This window comes from Cygnus olor, chromosome 3 (assembly GCF_009769625.2).
Source record: "Cygnus olor isolate bCygOlo1 chromosome 3, bCygOlo1.pri.v2, whole genome shotgun sequence".
Taxonomy (NCBI): Eukaryota; Metazoa; Chordata; class Aves; order Anseriformes; family Anatidae; genus Cygnus; species Cygnus olor.
The window spans coordinates 37767011-37782046 of NC_049171.1; the positions used below are offsets into that span (position 1 = coordinate 37767011).

Genomic DNA, 15036 nt, shown 5'->3' on the forward strand with positions numbered 1-15036 from the left:
GGAGACAAATAACAGCTGACCTTGACACAGTACCAGTTCTAACGTGGCACTGATGATTTGTCAAATCTAGCTCCTAAAGTTATCAATTTACAGAATGGTCTTCCCTAAATCAACATAAAACCAGTAACAGAGACTACATTTATAGACTGAGCTGTACCTGCACATTTTGTTTTTTGTTTTGGTTTAAAAAAAGTTACAACTCCTCCTTTGGTATACCCAGAGGGAAATAACACCTCTACCTTCTTTTGGCAAACAGAAGGAAAAAGTACACAAAAGCAGTATAGACAGTTAATGCAAGTTGTATAGACAAAAAACACTAATGCTGCATTAGATAAATTTGGCTTGTTTGTTAAAAAAATAGGGAGTGTGTGAAAAGAAAAATCTTAAGGAATGTCTATTAACATATTTCTGTGGTGTTCTGTGAGTAAAATTTCTTTAAAATCTATGTATAAGTACTTTTTAAAGTGTCTTTTATAAAGGCTGAGCCGACCAATTAAGGTTTACAGGAAAAAAATCTTCCACACATTTTTGTGCTAATAAATGTTTAGAAAACACTAAGAACAGACCCATATACTCTTTTCTAATCCTGTGATCCTAATCCATTTTTCTAAGTGTCCCTAAAGGAAAGCAACAATTATTACACTTTTAGCAAAGCTAAAGATGTAGGCAGGTCTCTTATTTTATACTATCCTGTACTTTCGCATGCAGAGGTTTGGGGGAAACAAATCTGCTTACTGATAGCAGCTAAGTAAATTTAAATAAAAAGTACAGATATATTATTTACTTGTAATTGTTATTAAATTTTAATGTCTTTATTGCATAAAGAGGTTTTTAGAACTTAGATTTTATGTTATTTACAAGAAAATATACAATGCAAGGTTAAAATATCACACGTCCATTACGTTAGTGCACAGCAGATGCTTCCACCACGTGTCCAGCAAGGTCCCTGCATTCACATCCAACATGACACAGAGCTAGCTTCCTTTAGACCCTGTTAAACAGTAATCAAAACAAAAAGACTTAACTATGATAACGCATATTTACATATGAAAGACTGATCCGATGTGCAATGATTAATGATATTTGAAAACAACCACTTAAAATCAGAGATAACAGAAACGAAGGCTACTGCTTTCAGGTTTTTAATACTATTACTTGAAAGAGAGATTTTATTCCTTCTCTGGAATTTCTCACCTCCTCCATTCTTAAGTGCTAAATACAGTTTTCCTAATGCAGCAATTTTCTGCTCTGGAAGAGGCACTGGCACATTTTTGCAACTGGATTTCTTTCCTTGCTCTGCTAGGAAAGCTTCTCCTGTCTCAGCTTACCCTTTATCTCATATCCTGTCTGAACAGACTTCCAGGGGACTGGCTGTATTATTGTATCAAAGGCAAAACATAAAAGTGCTTTTCAGTTCTTATTGTTAGAACTGCTACACTTAGGCATGCTGACATTAAACACAGCATATCTGTAGTGATCCACTTCATATCTGCATTGGTACATATAGTAGGATTTGACTTCAAGAGGAAGTCAAGATGTAATCTCAGGAGCGGGAAGTAGGTTGACATCCCCCCAACAGAAATCTTCCCATTTCTCCTGTTGCTATTGCCCCTGTTGAATGCGCAGTGCTCAAAATAAAACTTCCAGGATGCCCCGATTTCTCTTTAAATGCTTACCGAGTTGAAATATTTTCTGTTCCTCACTGTAACTATGAACATACTTTCATGTCATGCAACTCAAGAAGGACCCGTCTGCTCAACAGAGAGAGGTAAGTCACTGGGGTCATTTTTTTCCCCGATAGGACTGATAACTAAGTAAGAACCAGCCATTAATTTTAACCATAAGAAGCAGCCATTAATTTTATACTTGCCAATCAAAGCTGTTTGGAGGAAACTATTTTCTTTCTAAATGACTTCACAGTCAGCTTGCAGTGATTTGGGAGAAATTATATTTTGAATTGAGGGCTTCACATGAAAAACACTGCCCTCTACCCATCCTTTCTCTCCCCCTTGCATGTGCCTTTTCATATTGATCCTCCCTCATCTGCCTCACTTAGTCCATCACAGTCCTACAACCCTCACTACTACATCCTACAGGCAAACATCATGGAAGTGATGACCTTTTACTCTTGGCACATCCAAAACAGGAAAACTACTGAAGTTCCTGGTTGGAGTATCTTCTTTTCCTTCCCCCTACTAAAATCTGGCCCAGCAAATACTCTCCCTGTTCCCATCATCAGCTTCAGCGAGGCGGGACATGCAGAGCCCAGGCCTCAACACTTCTGGTTCACTAGGACCAAAGGTAGCATCAGAGGTCCCTCCTTGCCAGGTGTTTTTCTGTAACACTGCAGAGCAATCAAGCAGTGGCACGCAGTTACAGGGAATGAAAGGATGGATTAAGATTAACCTTAATCCCCATTTAAATCAAATAACCTTTTCTTGTTTTGTTTTCAAATAAAAAAATCTTTTCCCCCATTAAATATACACACTGTTACAGAATCACAGAATGGTTGAAGTTGGAAGGGGCCTCTGGAGGTCTTCCAGTCCCTTCAGCACCTTGGTGGCCCTCCGCTCAACTCTTTCCAGTCTGTCCAGGTCTGTCTTGTACTGGGGGGTCCAGACCTGGACCCAGCACTCCAGGTGGGGCCTCACCAGTGCTAAGCAGAGGGGAAGGGTCACCTCCCTTGACCTACTGGCAACGCTCCTCCTAATGTGGCCTGTAATACCATTGGCCTTCTTTGTAGCAAGGGCACGCTGCCAGTTCATGTCGCAGTCGGCATCCATCAGGACTCCCGGGTCCTTTTCTGCAAAGCTACCTTCCAGCTGGGCAGTCCCCAGCATGTGCTGGTGCACGGGGTTGTTCCTCTATTGATCTCTGGGGTACCCTTCTGGTTACTGGCCTCCAATTAAACTGCTGATCACCACCTTCTAGGCATGACCGATGCTTTAAAGATTATTTAAATACTTAACACAAAGCCTTTAACTTTTTTCCAGCACTAACTGAAGACAAATTAATGTTCCTATAGATACACCGTTAGCTGCTGAGGTACAAAACCAGTTCAGTGCAGTAAAACAACAAGGCTAAGTCAGGTCTTCCAATGCAGCACACAAGTCACTAGGCTACTTCCTTATTTACTTGGTTGGTTGGATCTTCTTTTGTTTGTTCTTAACTGTTTGAACACAGCTATGAATAGGCCAGCTAAGAGCTGATGCACAAACTAGGCTAAACAGGCTAAGCTGCTCTCCTTTCAATGAAAACAACAGAAGGTGCCCTAGCTTGTTCTGACATTTATCATTTGTTTCTGTTTACTATGCAAAACAAATCACTGCTGGCACTCCTGTGGTTCTCGGACACAGGGTTCATGCAACAAAAATCTGAACGATAAATAAGGTGGGGTTTTATTGATTTTTTAAATGAGATGGACCACAAACCTAGTGATATGCATTCATATAGGATTTGCATGACACAGATTGCTTTCTGCTTTATCTGGATAGTGGAAGTTAATATTGCAGTGAGCAAACTTTGGGTAAAAAACCCTTCCACTAAATAATCTCAAGAAAAATGCTGAAACTCAATCTGAGCTCTGCATACAGAACTCACTTCCTAAAGACAGAAAATGCATGAAATAGAATGGAGGCAATCAAAAAGAAATGCATGGAGATCCTGGTAAGCAATTACTCTGCCCAATTGTAGTGAAAGGCACCCTTACTGCATGCCAGGTGAATGGGCCAAAACAGATTTGCAGAGACCTAATTATCAGAAATGTAAGTAATCCGAATTTCAATGATTTCAATGCATTAGTAAAATACTTATTTTCCACCAAAAATTTAAACTTATTACAAGAGAACAACAGAAAAAATGTAGCAATGACCAATGAGCAATAGTAGCTTGAAGAAATCTGCAATTCTTGAATAGAGTTAGTACATACTTTACTTAGCTCTGGGAAGAGTTCTTGAATCCCAATGTCCAACAGAACGTAAGTTAACTGAAAGAAAATAAAGCAAATAGCATCAGCCAACCATGAAGAATATGCCAAGGCAACGTTATTGCGTTTTGTCTTTTGCACTGAATGAGTCAGTCCTCTGCCATAGCCATTCGTTCATTTTAGGAAATGCTCTACCCAATGGAAAGTTTCTCAGGTGTTGCAAGTTACCTGTTTGTTGAGCACTGGTTGTTGCATGCCATCAAACAGAAGCCTGATGCCTTCGTATTTAGCTTCTTCCCCAATGCACTTGCCAATTAAATCTAGGCCAGATACCACCAACAAATACACAAGTCACTAGAAAGCACTGCAAAACAGCTGTACTATGTAGTTTGTAGTATAGCACCTGGTTAAGTAACATCCCCTGCACTAGTTTCAGCTGACATAAACATAACTCCCTAATTCCATGTGAGGCATTTTTCTTGAAGTCCAGCAATATAAAAAAAAAGTTTTTAATTAAAGAGAATTCAAGTTTTATCCCTCTAAAGTAGTCAACAGAAAAAAACACTCATCTGGTTCCTCCTTTTCTTAACCCCCATTTTCCGTGCTGCAAACTTAAATAATTATTACACTTTTAAAATTTCAACTTATTGTCCTAATACTTTGTTTAATGCACAAGCTGGAACTTTTAAATTACTTCCTGAATAACCCAGAATATTGGCCCCTCTTCTCTAGTTTATACAGTGTAAGTAGAGTTCAGATTTATCTCATGGCTTCACAGTATCCCTTTTTTAACCTGATCTTCATCTGGATAAAATATAAAGCACATGACCATTCTAAATATGAAGAAATTACAGTTTTAAGCACATTTGTAAAGTTCTCATTTATGTCTTTACGAATGACTACACTACATACAACATTACTCAGTAACAGTGAGGTAAGTGATGAAACTGAACTCTTTAACAGTATTCCAGTCAACTCAAACCTCAGCAGCACAGGAATTATTTAATTTTGAAAGCTAATGTTATTGTATTCAGGTTGTACTTATGTTTGAACAGTTAACCATATTCTTATAAAGAGCCATTAAATAAATAACCTGGAATGTATCTCATCATTTCTTCAAAAGTCTGCTTTGCTCGCTTCTGTTTATCCTGGAGAGAGCGAGGTTCAGTATTCTCACAGAACACAGCATCTGCAGCAAAGACACATTGAAGAAACTGTCTTTAGGCAGCTTTTTATCACTGGCATAAATTTTTTTTTGGATAATCGCTTCAAAGTTGAACTTCTTTTCTGTATGATCTTAACTGGTAGGGAATTCTAAGCCTTGACAGATAATAGTCTTTCGATTACGTTAGCCTCATCAAATCCATAATAACCCACCTGCTTGAAGGATAATAATCTTTTGCCAATTTGTTTCCAGTCTTTTCAAATTTTTAAAGCATTATCTTCTAGGTTTGGATCAATCCTACTTTAAGTTAGTTATAATCTCCTTACTTACAATTTTCCTTGCCCTTTCAAAATTATAAGCAGTATTTACCTAAGGCACTGTCTCAAACTGTCCAAAATTTCAGATCTACCTAAGAATGAAAATAATTATTGTTCATCAGAAATATTTGGCACTCAGTTTTGGTTTTAGACTCTGAAAGTCTTACTCTCTTTCTTTTTTTGTCTTTCACAAGATTTCTTCTTGGTTTAATATGGACAGAGCTGGTCTTGATTCCAGAGCTTTGGCCACATTTCATTTAGCTCAGACTGTGGTCAGACTATACTTCTCTGCATTTGAGAACTTGTGTGTTGTTTTGGTTGTTGTTGTTTGGTTTTTATTTTTATTTTTCAAATCTCCCTCTGCTTCCCTTATTTGAAAGTCAAAAGCACTCAAGCCCTCTCAAAAGTCACCACAATGAAAGGAACAAAAAAAATTAATGATAATGCAACACAAGTAAAAACTAACTTAAAGAAAGCATGAACCATTCGCATACTGACATACTAACCCACCTTTCTTCTCTTTTTCTTGTTCTTTGCACACCTCAGCAAATAACTATTCATAGTACTTTTTTTTTCCCTGTAATCACGATTGACAGGCAACATGGCAAACTTTACATTTTTCAGCAACAAACTTTCGGAATCTTTTTATAGGTCCACTTGATTTTTTAAAGTTCCACTGCTTTAGTCGGGAATTACAAAGTTTAGTATGTGGTAACTTAACAGAAGGGAATTCAATTATCATCAAATTAAAGCAACACTTCTACATCAAAGACGTATTCGTTACTAACCTCTCAGCAGTGTTATCAGAGAAACCAAACGGTGTTCCTGAAATAGCTGTTCCAACTTATAATGCAAGTAATAGTCTGTGTACAGTTCCAAGGTATTTTTGAAGAGAATTCTTCCTCCCATCAAGAGATGATGCAGCCAGTCAGGAATGTGGAAAACTACCCTACCTGCAAAGTTACGGTAACAAATATTTATATGATTCTCCTAAAAGAAGAAAAAAGATTGTAAACTAGCAGATATTTTAGTTTTGGTAGTGCAACACTGAGAAATTACTATTCTCCATGTTGCTTATCGAATATTCTTTAAACTATTTCTATAAATTAATTCCCAGAGCGTACAAAGCAGCTTAGAGACGTCAGAGAAAGGGCACTACTCCCACAAAATTAGTCCAAGATGCAGAAAGATAAAAACAGAAAAACTGAACAATAATGAGATAAAATGTAATATTTTAGCACAGTAATGTCTTTTTTTAAGAGTGTTTATGTTCCTAAGCTGTATATTGTTAACATGACAAGTCCTAAATTATTACTACAATCAAATTTTATTTCTTACCAAAAAAACTGAACCTCATAATGAAAGTATATATATACAAAGTAGAAGAATAACTAAAAGAAGTCACTTCTTACCGATATACATCAAGTAGTCATAGACACCTTCTACAGTCAGCATTTCCATGAAGTAGTTCTGATTTTGTCGTCTTTCTGTATTCTCAGACCGGTTTGCATTATTCTTGAATAAATCATTGAAGAGCTAAAAACAGAAATATAACTTGGAAAACACTGCATTCAAAAATAAAAGGATAACCATCGGGTTTTTGTAGCGTGTTTGTTTTTCATTAGAAGTAACTTTGTTTTCCAGAGCTTTCGAAGAACTAATCAGTTTTCCATTATATCAAGTTTTTTAAAAAGCTGTTCACATTCCAAAGGGAGAAAACATAAAAAGTACACCACATTCTGCCAAGATATGCGACAACCAAAACCCCATGATTCAAAATGCGGCAGCAGTGCAACCAAGACATTAAATCACAGGCTCTTTTGCTCCCGATACCTTCACACATCCAGACTTTATTACAGGCCTTGCTCCTTTCATGCACCCTCTTCTGTCACTGAGAGGCATAAAGGATATGAGTTTGTCAGCCATAAATGACAGGAGTACCCTACAACATCCAAGCATTCCTAAAATATATTGTTGCCTTGTATTTTGAAACAACAGGTTCTAGACAAAACATTTTTTTTTGCATACAAGTCCCCATTTTTCCTTGCCAGCTTGATTACTTATAGGAGAAACTTCGTGTATTTTTAAGTTACCAAAGTTTGGGATTCTTTCCATTTATCCCATTTCCTATTTTATTCCTTTATCCTTCTATTTTCCCATGTTCCCCACCATGATCCCTCCTTTTTCTTGCATTTGGTTCTTCCCTAAAACATATTATAATACTTGTAAAATCCAAAGATGTTCTGTCCTGCAACCTTTAAGTAGTCCCATGCCACCCAGGCACTAATCCTTTCCTCCCAGTCCCACCAAGCCTGTGGGCTCCAGCAGTTGGAAAGAGTCCTCTGAGACCTGAGGCTCTTCAGATCTGACAATACCTCACAATAACCATTAAGAGTTTATTTAAAATTATTTTATCCCCAAACCTGTCGAACCAAAGATCAGTAAAAAAAATTATACAAAATACTACTGTATTATGAAAAGAAAGCTCCAAAGTTTTTGTCAAGCTTCTAACAAAAATATCTCAGTATTAGAAGAAAATACAGTGTAATCGTAGTATTGCCTAAACTGAGAATATTGCTACTGACAAATTTGTCACTCCCAAATTAAAAATAGTTCCAAAGAATGGTTAGCAATGGTTAGCAATTTGCTTGTACTTGGTTTACTCTCTAGAAAATCGTCCTCCCTGTAGTAGATAAGGCCATAAACCATACAAATCCCAACAGACTGTGAATCATGCAAGTCTCTTAACAGAACGATCTGCAGTCTTATGAAAAAATACATTAGGAAATCTGGCAAGATTCAGGTTTTGACTTGCACTTCTTTAGGCTCTTTCTTTCATGAGTACTGACTTGCTAGCATTATCACTTTCCTAAAGTTCACTCAAATTAAACAATACCAACTTGTTACATAAATTACATGAAAGAGCAAATATAGCTAATGTATGTTTGATGACTGGAATCCAAGAAAGTAACAAACCTAAAAAGAGCAGATAATTATTCATGCCTACTGTATGAAAGTATGCCTGGCATGTTGTTTAAAGAACCCTATATAAACTGAAGTCTATATGCCTTTTCAAAACTAAAACTACATCAGAAAAAAATCTGAGCTGAATTATTGTAACTTAAACAAGAACTTCATTTATTTTTTTTAGATATCCCCCAAAATCTAGCAGAGACAGTACGTAGTGAACCAAATCATGGCAGTCCATTGTGCAACGCAGATAAAGTTTCAGAGGGGTGTGTACAAGGCAAATTAAATGATTAACTCTGGTGGGTAAACCATAAAAAAAAAAAAAACAACAACACGTAAAGGCTATCTTTGGGCAAAGCTGACTTCCTGAAGTTATTTTTACTTTCACCCCAAACCCAAAAGCAATATATTTCAGATACCGTATGTACCTCTGCACATGGATAATATTTCTTGCTCTGTAAATACAACAGTTCTACGTTCATTGTCAAGCTTTGAAAGCTCATGCTTTCGTAAATGGCATTTTAGAAAGCAATAGCAGATCAGCGTACGCTGAAGTTAGTGAGCCAACGAGCAGATTTTATAAATTATACTTTGCATTAGTTGAGGATAATTGTTTACTATACAGTCTTTAGCAATGCACACCGGAAGGATGCAGCAGCCATAACATCTTTGCTCAGAATGTATTTTGCCCTTCCCAGGATTTTGACTCCAAGGAAAGCAAAGTGAAAAATGTACAGCTGGATATCCAATACAAATATGGAAATTAGATTCCTAATTTAGATAAGCATGTGATTTTGCTTTTTCATTTTTCTGCTCATTTTAGTATTTGAAACATGATATAATGCTCTCTATTGTAATTACACTAAAAAAGACAAGCAAGACAAACTCCAATATTATCCTTACTCAGATCTTTAAGATCAAACAGTAACTGCGATTACAACTCTGAAATATTCTTGAAGTGCTTTCAGGGGGGAAGTTCCAACATAATGGTACAAGCTCTTGAAGAGAGTGAAACATAAAAGGCTTGTATTGAGAACAACCAAAGTAATCTCCCATACAATAGGTTATCTATTGTACTTTAATGGGAAAAGCTAACAAAATGAGTACTTACATAAAGCGTCTAACAAAATGAACAGTTATTCAACTGCTAGTAAGTGCATCCACACACATACACCCATACACTCCAGTACAGGTGTGAAGTTTTTATAAAATCAATACCGTGATTATGAACAATATCCACAACCAGAGGCATGAACATCCCCACTGTTCTTCCTGTTCATTTGCAAAGTACAGATGACTGTACCCAAACAAAAAAGAAGAATCATAGAATAGAAAAAAAGAGTACGTAGTGTCTAAACCACATCAGTTAATGTATAGAAAAGCAACTGTTTTCCTCCAAGTAACTATGCATAAATATAGATTATACTGCTGATGTTTCAGAACAGTTCTTATTGCTGTTGGCAGGTCATCACAAGCCAGCAGAACAATGCTTTTGTAGGCATGTTTTTCAAAATCCGCATCAGCTAAGAAGTCCTGACCTATTCTAGCAGGTCTGACAAAAGTGCGTTCAGAAGACTATCAAGCTGGTACAGACATACAGAATAGCAACATAGCTGGGAAAGCTAAAAATCCTGTTTGGTGCCCTTAGAAGGGTGCAGGGCTTTTTGTTTGCATCTTTGTTTTAACCAGGAAGGTTGTTAACTCTTTTGATTTGGTGAGTCTGATGCAGGATAAAAGCCAATTGCTAGTGGCTGTACTGAAGTTGACCACCCATTTTCATTATGCATTCGTAACTGGAAAGTTTTCCACTGATATTTCAAAGACGCAAACGTATGCACACACCAGGAACAATCAGAATGAAGCCGCACGCAGAAGATCTTTCAGAGAAGTAGGCACATTTCTGACTAAACTCAAGCTTTCATCTGCCCTGCCTGCCTGTTCAGCCTGCTGATGATGAGGAAGCCTGGGTGTGCCCTGTTCATGGCATCAGAGTTGGCAGCACAAGCACCCGGAAACACATTCTCGTACTCTCAGCAGATCCCAGCAGGCTGACACTAGAATAAACAGATCCGTTTCAGATAAGTTACATGGGAACACTGTGGCAACGCAAACATCAACTGAAAATCTGCCCTAGCTTTCACCAAAAACTGCGTGGTGAAGAACTTTCTTGCTATGAGATAACAAGCTCTTCTCACAGATGGGCGCTTAGAGAGAAAGGAGTGCTGCAGCCTGATCTGCCTTCCATCTCATTTCCACGGCCTGTTGTACCTCTTCGTTGACTCCATACAGGTAGCTCACACAACCCTGGCACAAACATTTTGCATACATCTCCATCACCAGCTTCTGTTGGGAAAGGGCACAGGGCTGCTGCACAGTGCTTATAATCTTCATGAAGAAGTCATGTGAAACAACAGAACTGAACACCTCACGTCTATGCTACATGTACTGGAGCTGGCCTACCTTCATCTACCTGCGGACTGAACAACCCTTGGTGCCTGCATTCCTACACAGCATTTTCCAGCTAACGTTCATCTGAAAGAAATTCAGTTAATAAGTTCAAATATAGTTCTCTAATATGGTGGTAAGCATTGACAATTAGGAGATTTGCTTCCAAAAGTGGTCCAAACTGAAGTGGTACAGCAGATGAAACCAGCGTGGCTTACAAATCGAACCCAAGAAGGGACAAAATGCAAATGGCACAGCGTCTTGGCACCTGGCACAAAGCTTTTCCCAAGCATGGGCTGACTCAAGAAAGAGAAACTGGTTTCCAAATGAGGCATGAGCAGCATAGTAAATCAGCTGAGGAAGGCTGAATTTCGGTGTGCATGGAAAGACTCAGCAGAGACCAGAACACAGCACAACCTACGATATCAGATCTCTAATAACTGCAGTGACCGTGTGATGAAGTACCTGTGCTCTGGCTAAACTGGTAGATGGCAAGTTAGTGAGCAAGCAGTCAGCACACGAATTGCTCGTACATACATACATGTTAGTCAAAATTTATAGCATGAATCGAGCACAAACAGATCTAAGAATACTGAACAACTTATCAGAGCACTGTCTTCGAGCACCCCTCAAAGCAAAGTGCCTTGAGTGCCCATCATTAAATAACAACACCATAGTTCTGCCAGAGATGTACTACAGTCTGAAATTTCCCATGCATTTACAGCAAGTGGCTCCCAAAACAAAACCAATTTCTTTTGGGAATAAACAAATAAATAAATCTAAAATACATGTTGAGCCAATTGCTTACTCATATAATAGCTACAACAAAGTTGCTTAGAGGAACAGTGAACTCACTCCCACAACAGGTTGTAAGAAGGAACAGAGAGCTGGGACTAGCCTCAATTTTTTGCTCTTTGCACAGAAACACACCTGCTCATGACAAAAGCACCTTCTACAGGGTTATCAGCAGTACTGCTAACAAGTTGGACAGACACTACCAACTTGTATCTCCAACGGAGTTCATACATGCACAATTAGTCATGGGTGGTAAGGACATTTCCCTAACAATACTATTTCTGAGAATGACATACAGAAAGCACAGCAATAGAAATCTTCATCTTGTCTAAGGAAACTTCAGTATTATAAAGTGAAAACCACAGTATCGCCAGCTCTTGACTTTCCTGGGATCACCACGGCTGAAAAGAATTGGCAAGACCTCATTTCAAAGCCTGAATTTCTTCACATGTTCTTTTACAACAGTGACACACTGACACTTCAGGAAATTAGTTTATACTTTAACTGGGCAATGTTATATACTATTTTTAAGCTCTTTACAAATCCAAAATGGTTTTAAATACCATACCACAAAGAATCTTTTCTTCACTGGAAAACTTCAGAGTGCAAAGCTTGTTCCTCAGATATTTTAAAGTATGTTAAATATATCAAAATTACTAACACCAGTACTTCTTGACAGATTATAAGTACAGTAAAAAAATCAACTGATTATTCATACTTTGCTGTAGTATGCTGCCAGCTGGTTTATGAAAAATATTTAAAGTATTACGCCTTTACTGTTTCGAAGAAACCGAAAACTCTGCATCTGATTTTTAAAACTGCTGATAGATTTATACCTCGTTGTATAGACAGCAATAGCAAAACATGTGAACCTTGAAAATACTGCCCAAGGTTTAAAAAAAGTCTTGAAATGAAAACTAGTAATTTTCTACATAAGCATATGAGCTAATGCTACAACATTGGCTGTACTAATTCAGACTTCAGGTTTAAAAGATGAAATCTAATCAAATTAATAGATTTAACTGCCATTGTACCTAGAATCACAGACTGCCTTGGGTTGGAAGGGGCCTTAAAGGATTTAATTCCAACCCCCCTGCCATGGGCAGGGGCACTTTCCACTTAATCAGTATAGAAGTTTTGTAGCTGCAAATTCTGTAAATGTCATAATACTACAAAAACATCCATACTGAGGGGAAGTTAAAAAGGTCTACTTTTACAATGGCCCATCACCAACAAGAACTATAAATAGATCCTGGGCTTCTAGCTCTTGCAAGAAGAAAAGGTGCATAGACAGTACTTTTCATTAATACTCCTCCACAGCTTTTTTAAAGCTGCTGAAGCTAATGGAAATCTTTCCAATTGGTTTTACTAGGCTCTAGCCACAAATACAAGTAGGTTAAAAAAGGAACCTGCTATCTTTTCCTGGAGTCAAGAAAAATTCAGTATGGAAGCACTGGGGTTTCGCTGTCATTATGTTAGAGAAAAACTGATAGTTAAGAGCTATAACACATGCTAGACATTAACGAACTGAATACTAACATAAAATAAACACGTATCAGCACTTTGACAATTTTGGTCTTAGAGTCCTTTGGCACATCGTACTTTTGCCAAACACTCAAGCTCTTCACTTCAAAAAGAAAGCATTAAAATATTCCCCAATTCACACCTCTATTTTCGCTCTTCTCTCAGGACTTCCCAGGCTCTCTACTCTATATCCTCATCTCCGAGTCCAGAAAGAACTTTAGAAGTCATTTACTCTAATGTGTAATGAGTAAGATACATGACAGAAAGAGAAAAAGCTCTGCACTACCATTCTCTCACGTGAAAAGTCAAAACAAAATAGGTATGCTGTTCTATTTATGCTTTTTCTGTTCAATCTCTGCATTTTCAGAGTATGGTAAATTTTCCCCATTCCTGTAAAGTGGAGAAGGAGGATGACTTACTGTACCTTCTTGTTGTTTTCAGAAGTGGGACTCAGAATTGTAAGTTCAGGCCTGCTTGGTTTAGGCTTGGGAGATTCACAGGAGTTGATAAAATTCATGATGAAAGGCTCCAAATGCTGACCTTTCTGAAACCAGATATGAATGACCAATCACTTGAATAATTGCGAGTGGGGGGGGCACAAGAGTGAGACAAACAACAACAAAACCCACAAAACATGAGTTTCCAAACAAGTTTTTGACTAGCCTATTAGTTACTGTGTTGGTAAAATTAGTCATTGAAGTTAAAACGTTGGCAACCTGCAAGATTCACTCACCTCTTTCATCAGCTTTCCTGGAACCGATTTTATAATCTTACCTATAATTAGGAAAAAAAAATTATTACTGCCTGACCTTAAACAGAACACAACTCTTTTCCTATCCTCCTATCAATTTTTCACATCTTTTATGTTGCCCATTCAGACCACAAGCTCTTTATAGCATCTTGCTATATAAAACTTCAAAAATATTTTTTGAGACTGCCTAATAACAGCTACATATGACAACAAATTACTAAGCCACAATAAACAAGACATTTTTCTCTGCCAGTGTCTAGTATTTCATTTAAAAATACTATAGTTTAACTTTTTTTTTCAAGTTGGTACAAAAAGCTGTGAAAACAGTCTTTCACACATTCAGCCTATAACCTAGTACTTAGTACTCTTTAAGATAAGGTGCTTAAAATACAAAAAAATATTCAGATGATTATCTGATTTCTTAAAAAAGTAATCACAGTTTTCAGTATCTAAATTCTTAAACCTTCATAAACATTTATCACACAAGAAGTCATAAAAACTCAAATTCTCTTCTTGCCCTAAAAAGATCAGCTATGGCTGGAGAGATTCTGGAAGGATGCAGTCTTGAAAATATTGGTGAGAAAAAGGTTTACAAATTGGATAGGCTACAGCTGTGGTCTTAAAAAGCAGCTCTTCTGTCCTGATAAGGTGATATATCAGGATACAGCACAGTATCTTTAAATGCTGAAAAACTAAAGCGTCTAGGATTAGCTTTATTTGAAGAAAAATATTGCTCTAAATGTTGTGCTTATCTACATATCATGAATTTTGGAACTTACATTGGAAAGTACGTAAAAGGATTAAATGATAATTAAAATTATTAATTCTCATAAAAAGCCCTACCAAAATGCCACGACTTGTTAAAATAATGTTTATGGAATGGAAGCATACTCTCAGACATGAGATGCCTTACAGTAAGCGCTCTAAGCTGGTTTGAACAATGCAATTTCATCTAGAGGGGTGGGTGTTTTTTTTTTTTTTTTTTTTTTTTTTTTTTTTTTTTTTTTGTCTGAAACAAAATAAAACCCTTTAACTAGAAGACAACTATCAAAACTCATTCAACAATTTGGTAGCATGCTAAGAGCACGGCCACCCCAGCAGGTTCACACAATGAGATAGTTCAGATACAGTTCAGTTCAGATAC

At 37.3% G+C, this 15036-nt stretch overlaps 1 protein-coding gene across 2 annotated transcripts in view; it reads right to left on the minus strand.

Annotated features, from left to right (window-relative positions):
* Positions 1–786: 786 nt before the first annotated feature.
* Positions 787–15036, minus strand: part of SNX14 (sorting nexin 14) — a 55723-nt gene continuing 41473 nt past the window's right edge. For both annotated transcript variants that reach the window (XM_040553634.1, XM_040553633.1), the window contains 8 exons: positions 13875–13915; positions 13566–13685; positions 6820–6943; positions 6196–6360; positions 5019–5114; positions 4154–4245; positions 3929–3985; positions 787–991 (listed from right to left, as the gene is read on the minus strand). In XM_040553634.1, the coding sequence (XP_040409568.1) occupies positions 953–991; positions 3929–3985; positions 4154–4245; positions 5019–5114; positions 6196–6360; positions 6820–6943; positions 13566–13685; positions 13875–13915 (734 nt within the window). In that variant the 3' untranslated portion in view covers positions 787–952. The remainder of the gene's footprint in view (positions 992–3928; positions 3986–4153; positions 4246–5018; positions 5115–6195; positions 6361–6819; positions 6944–13565; positions 13686–13874; positions 13916–15036) is intronic.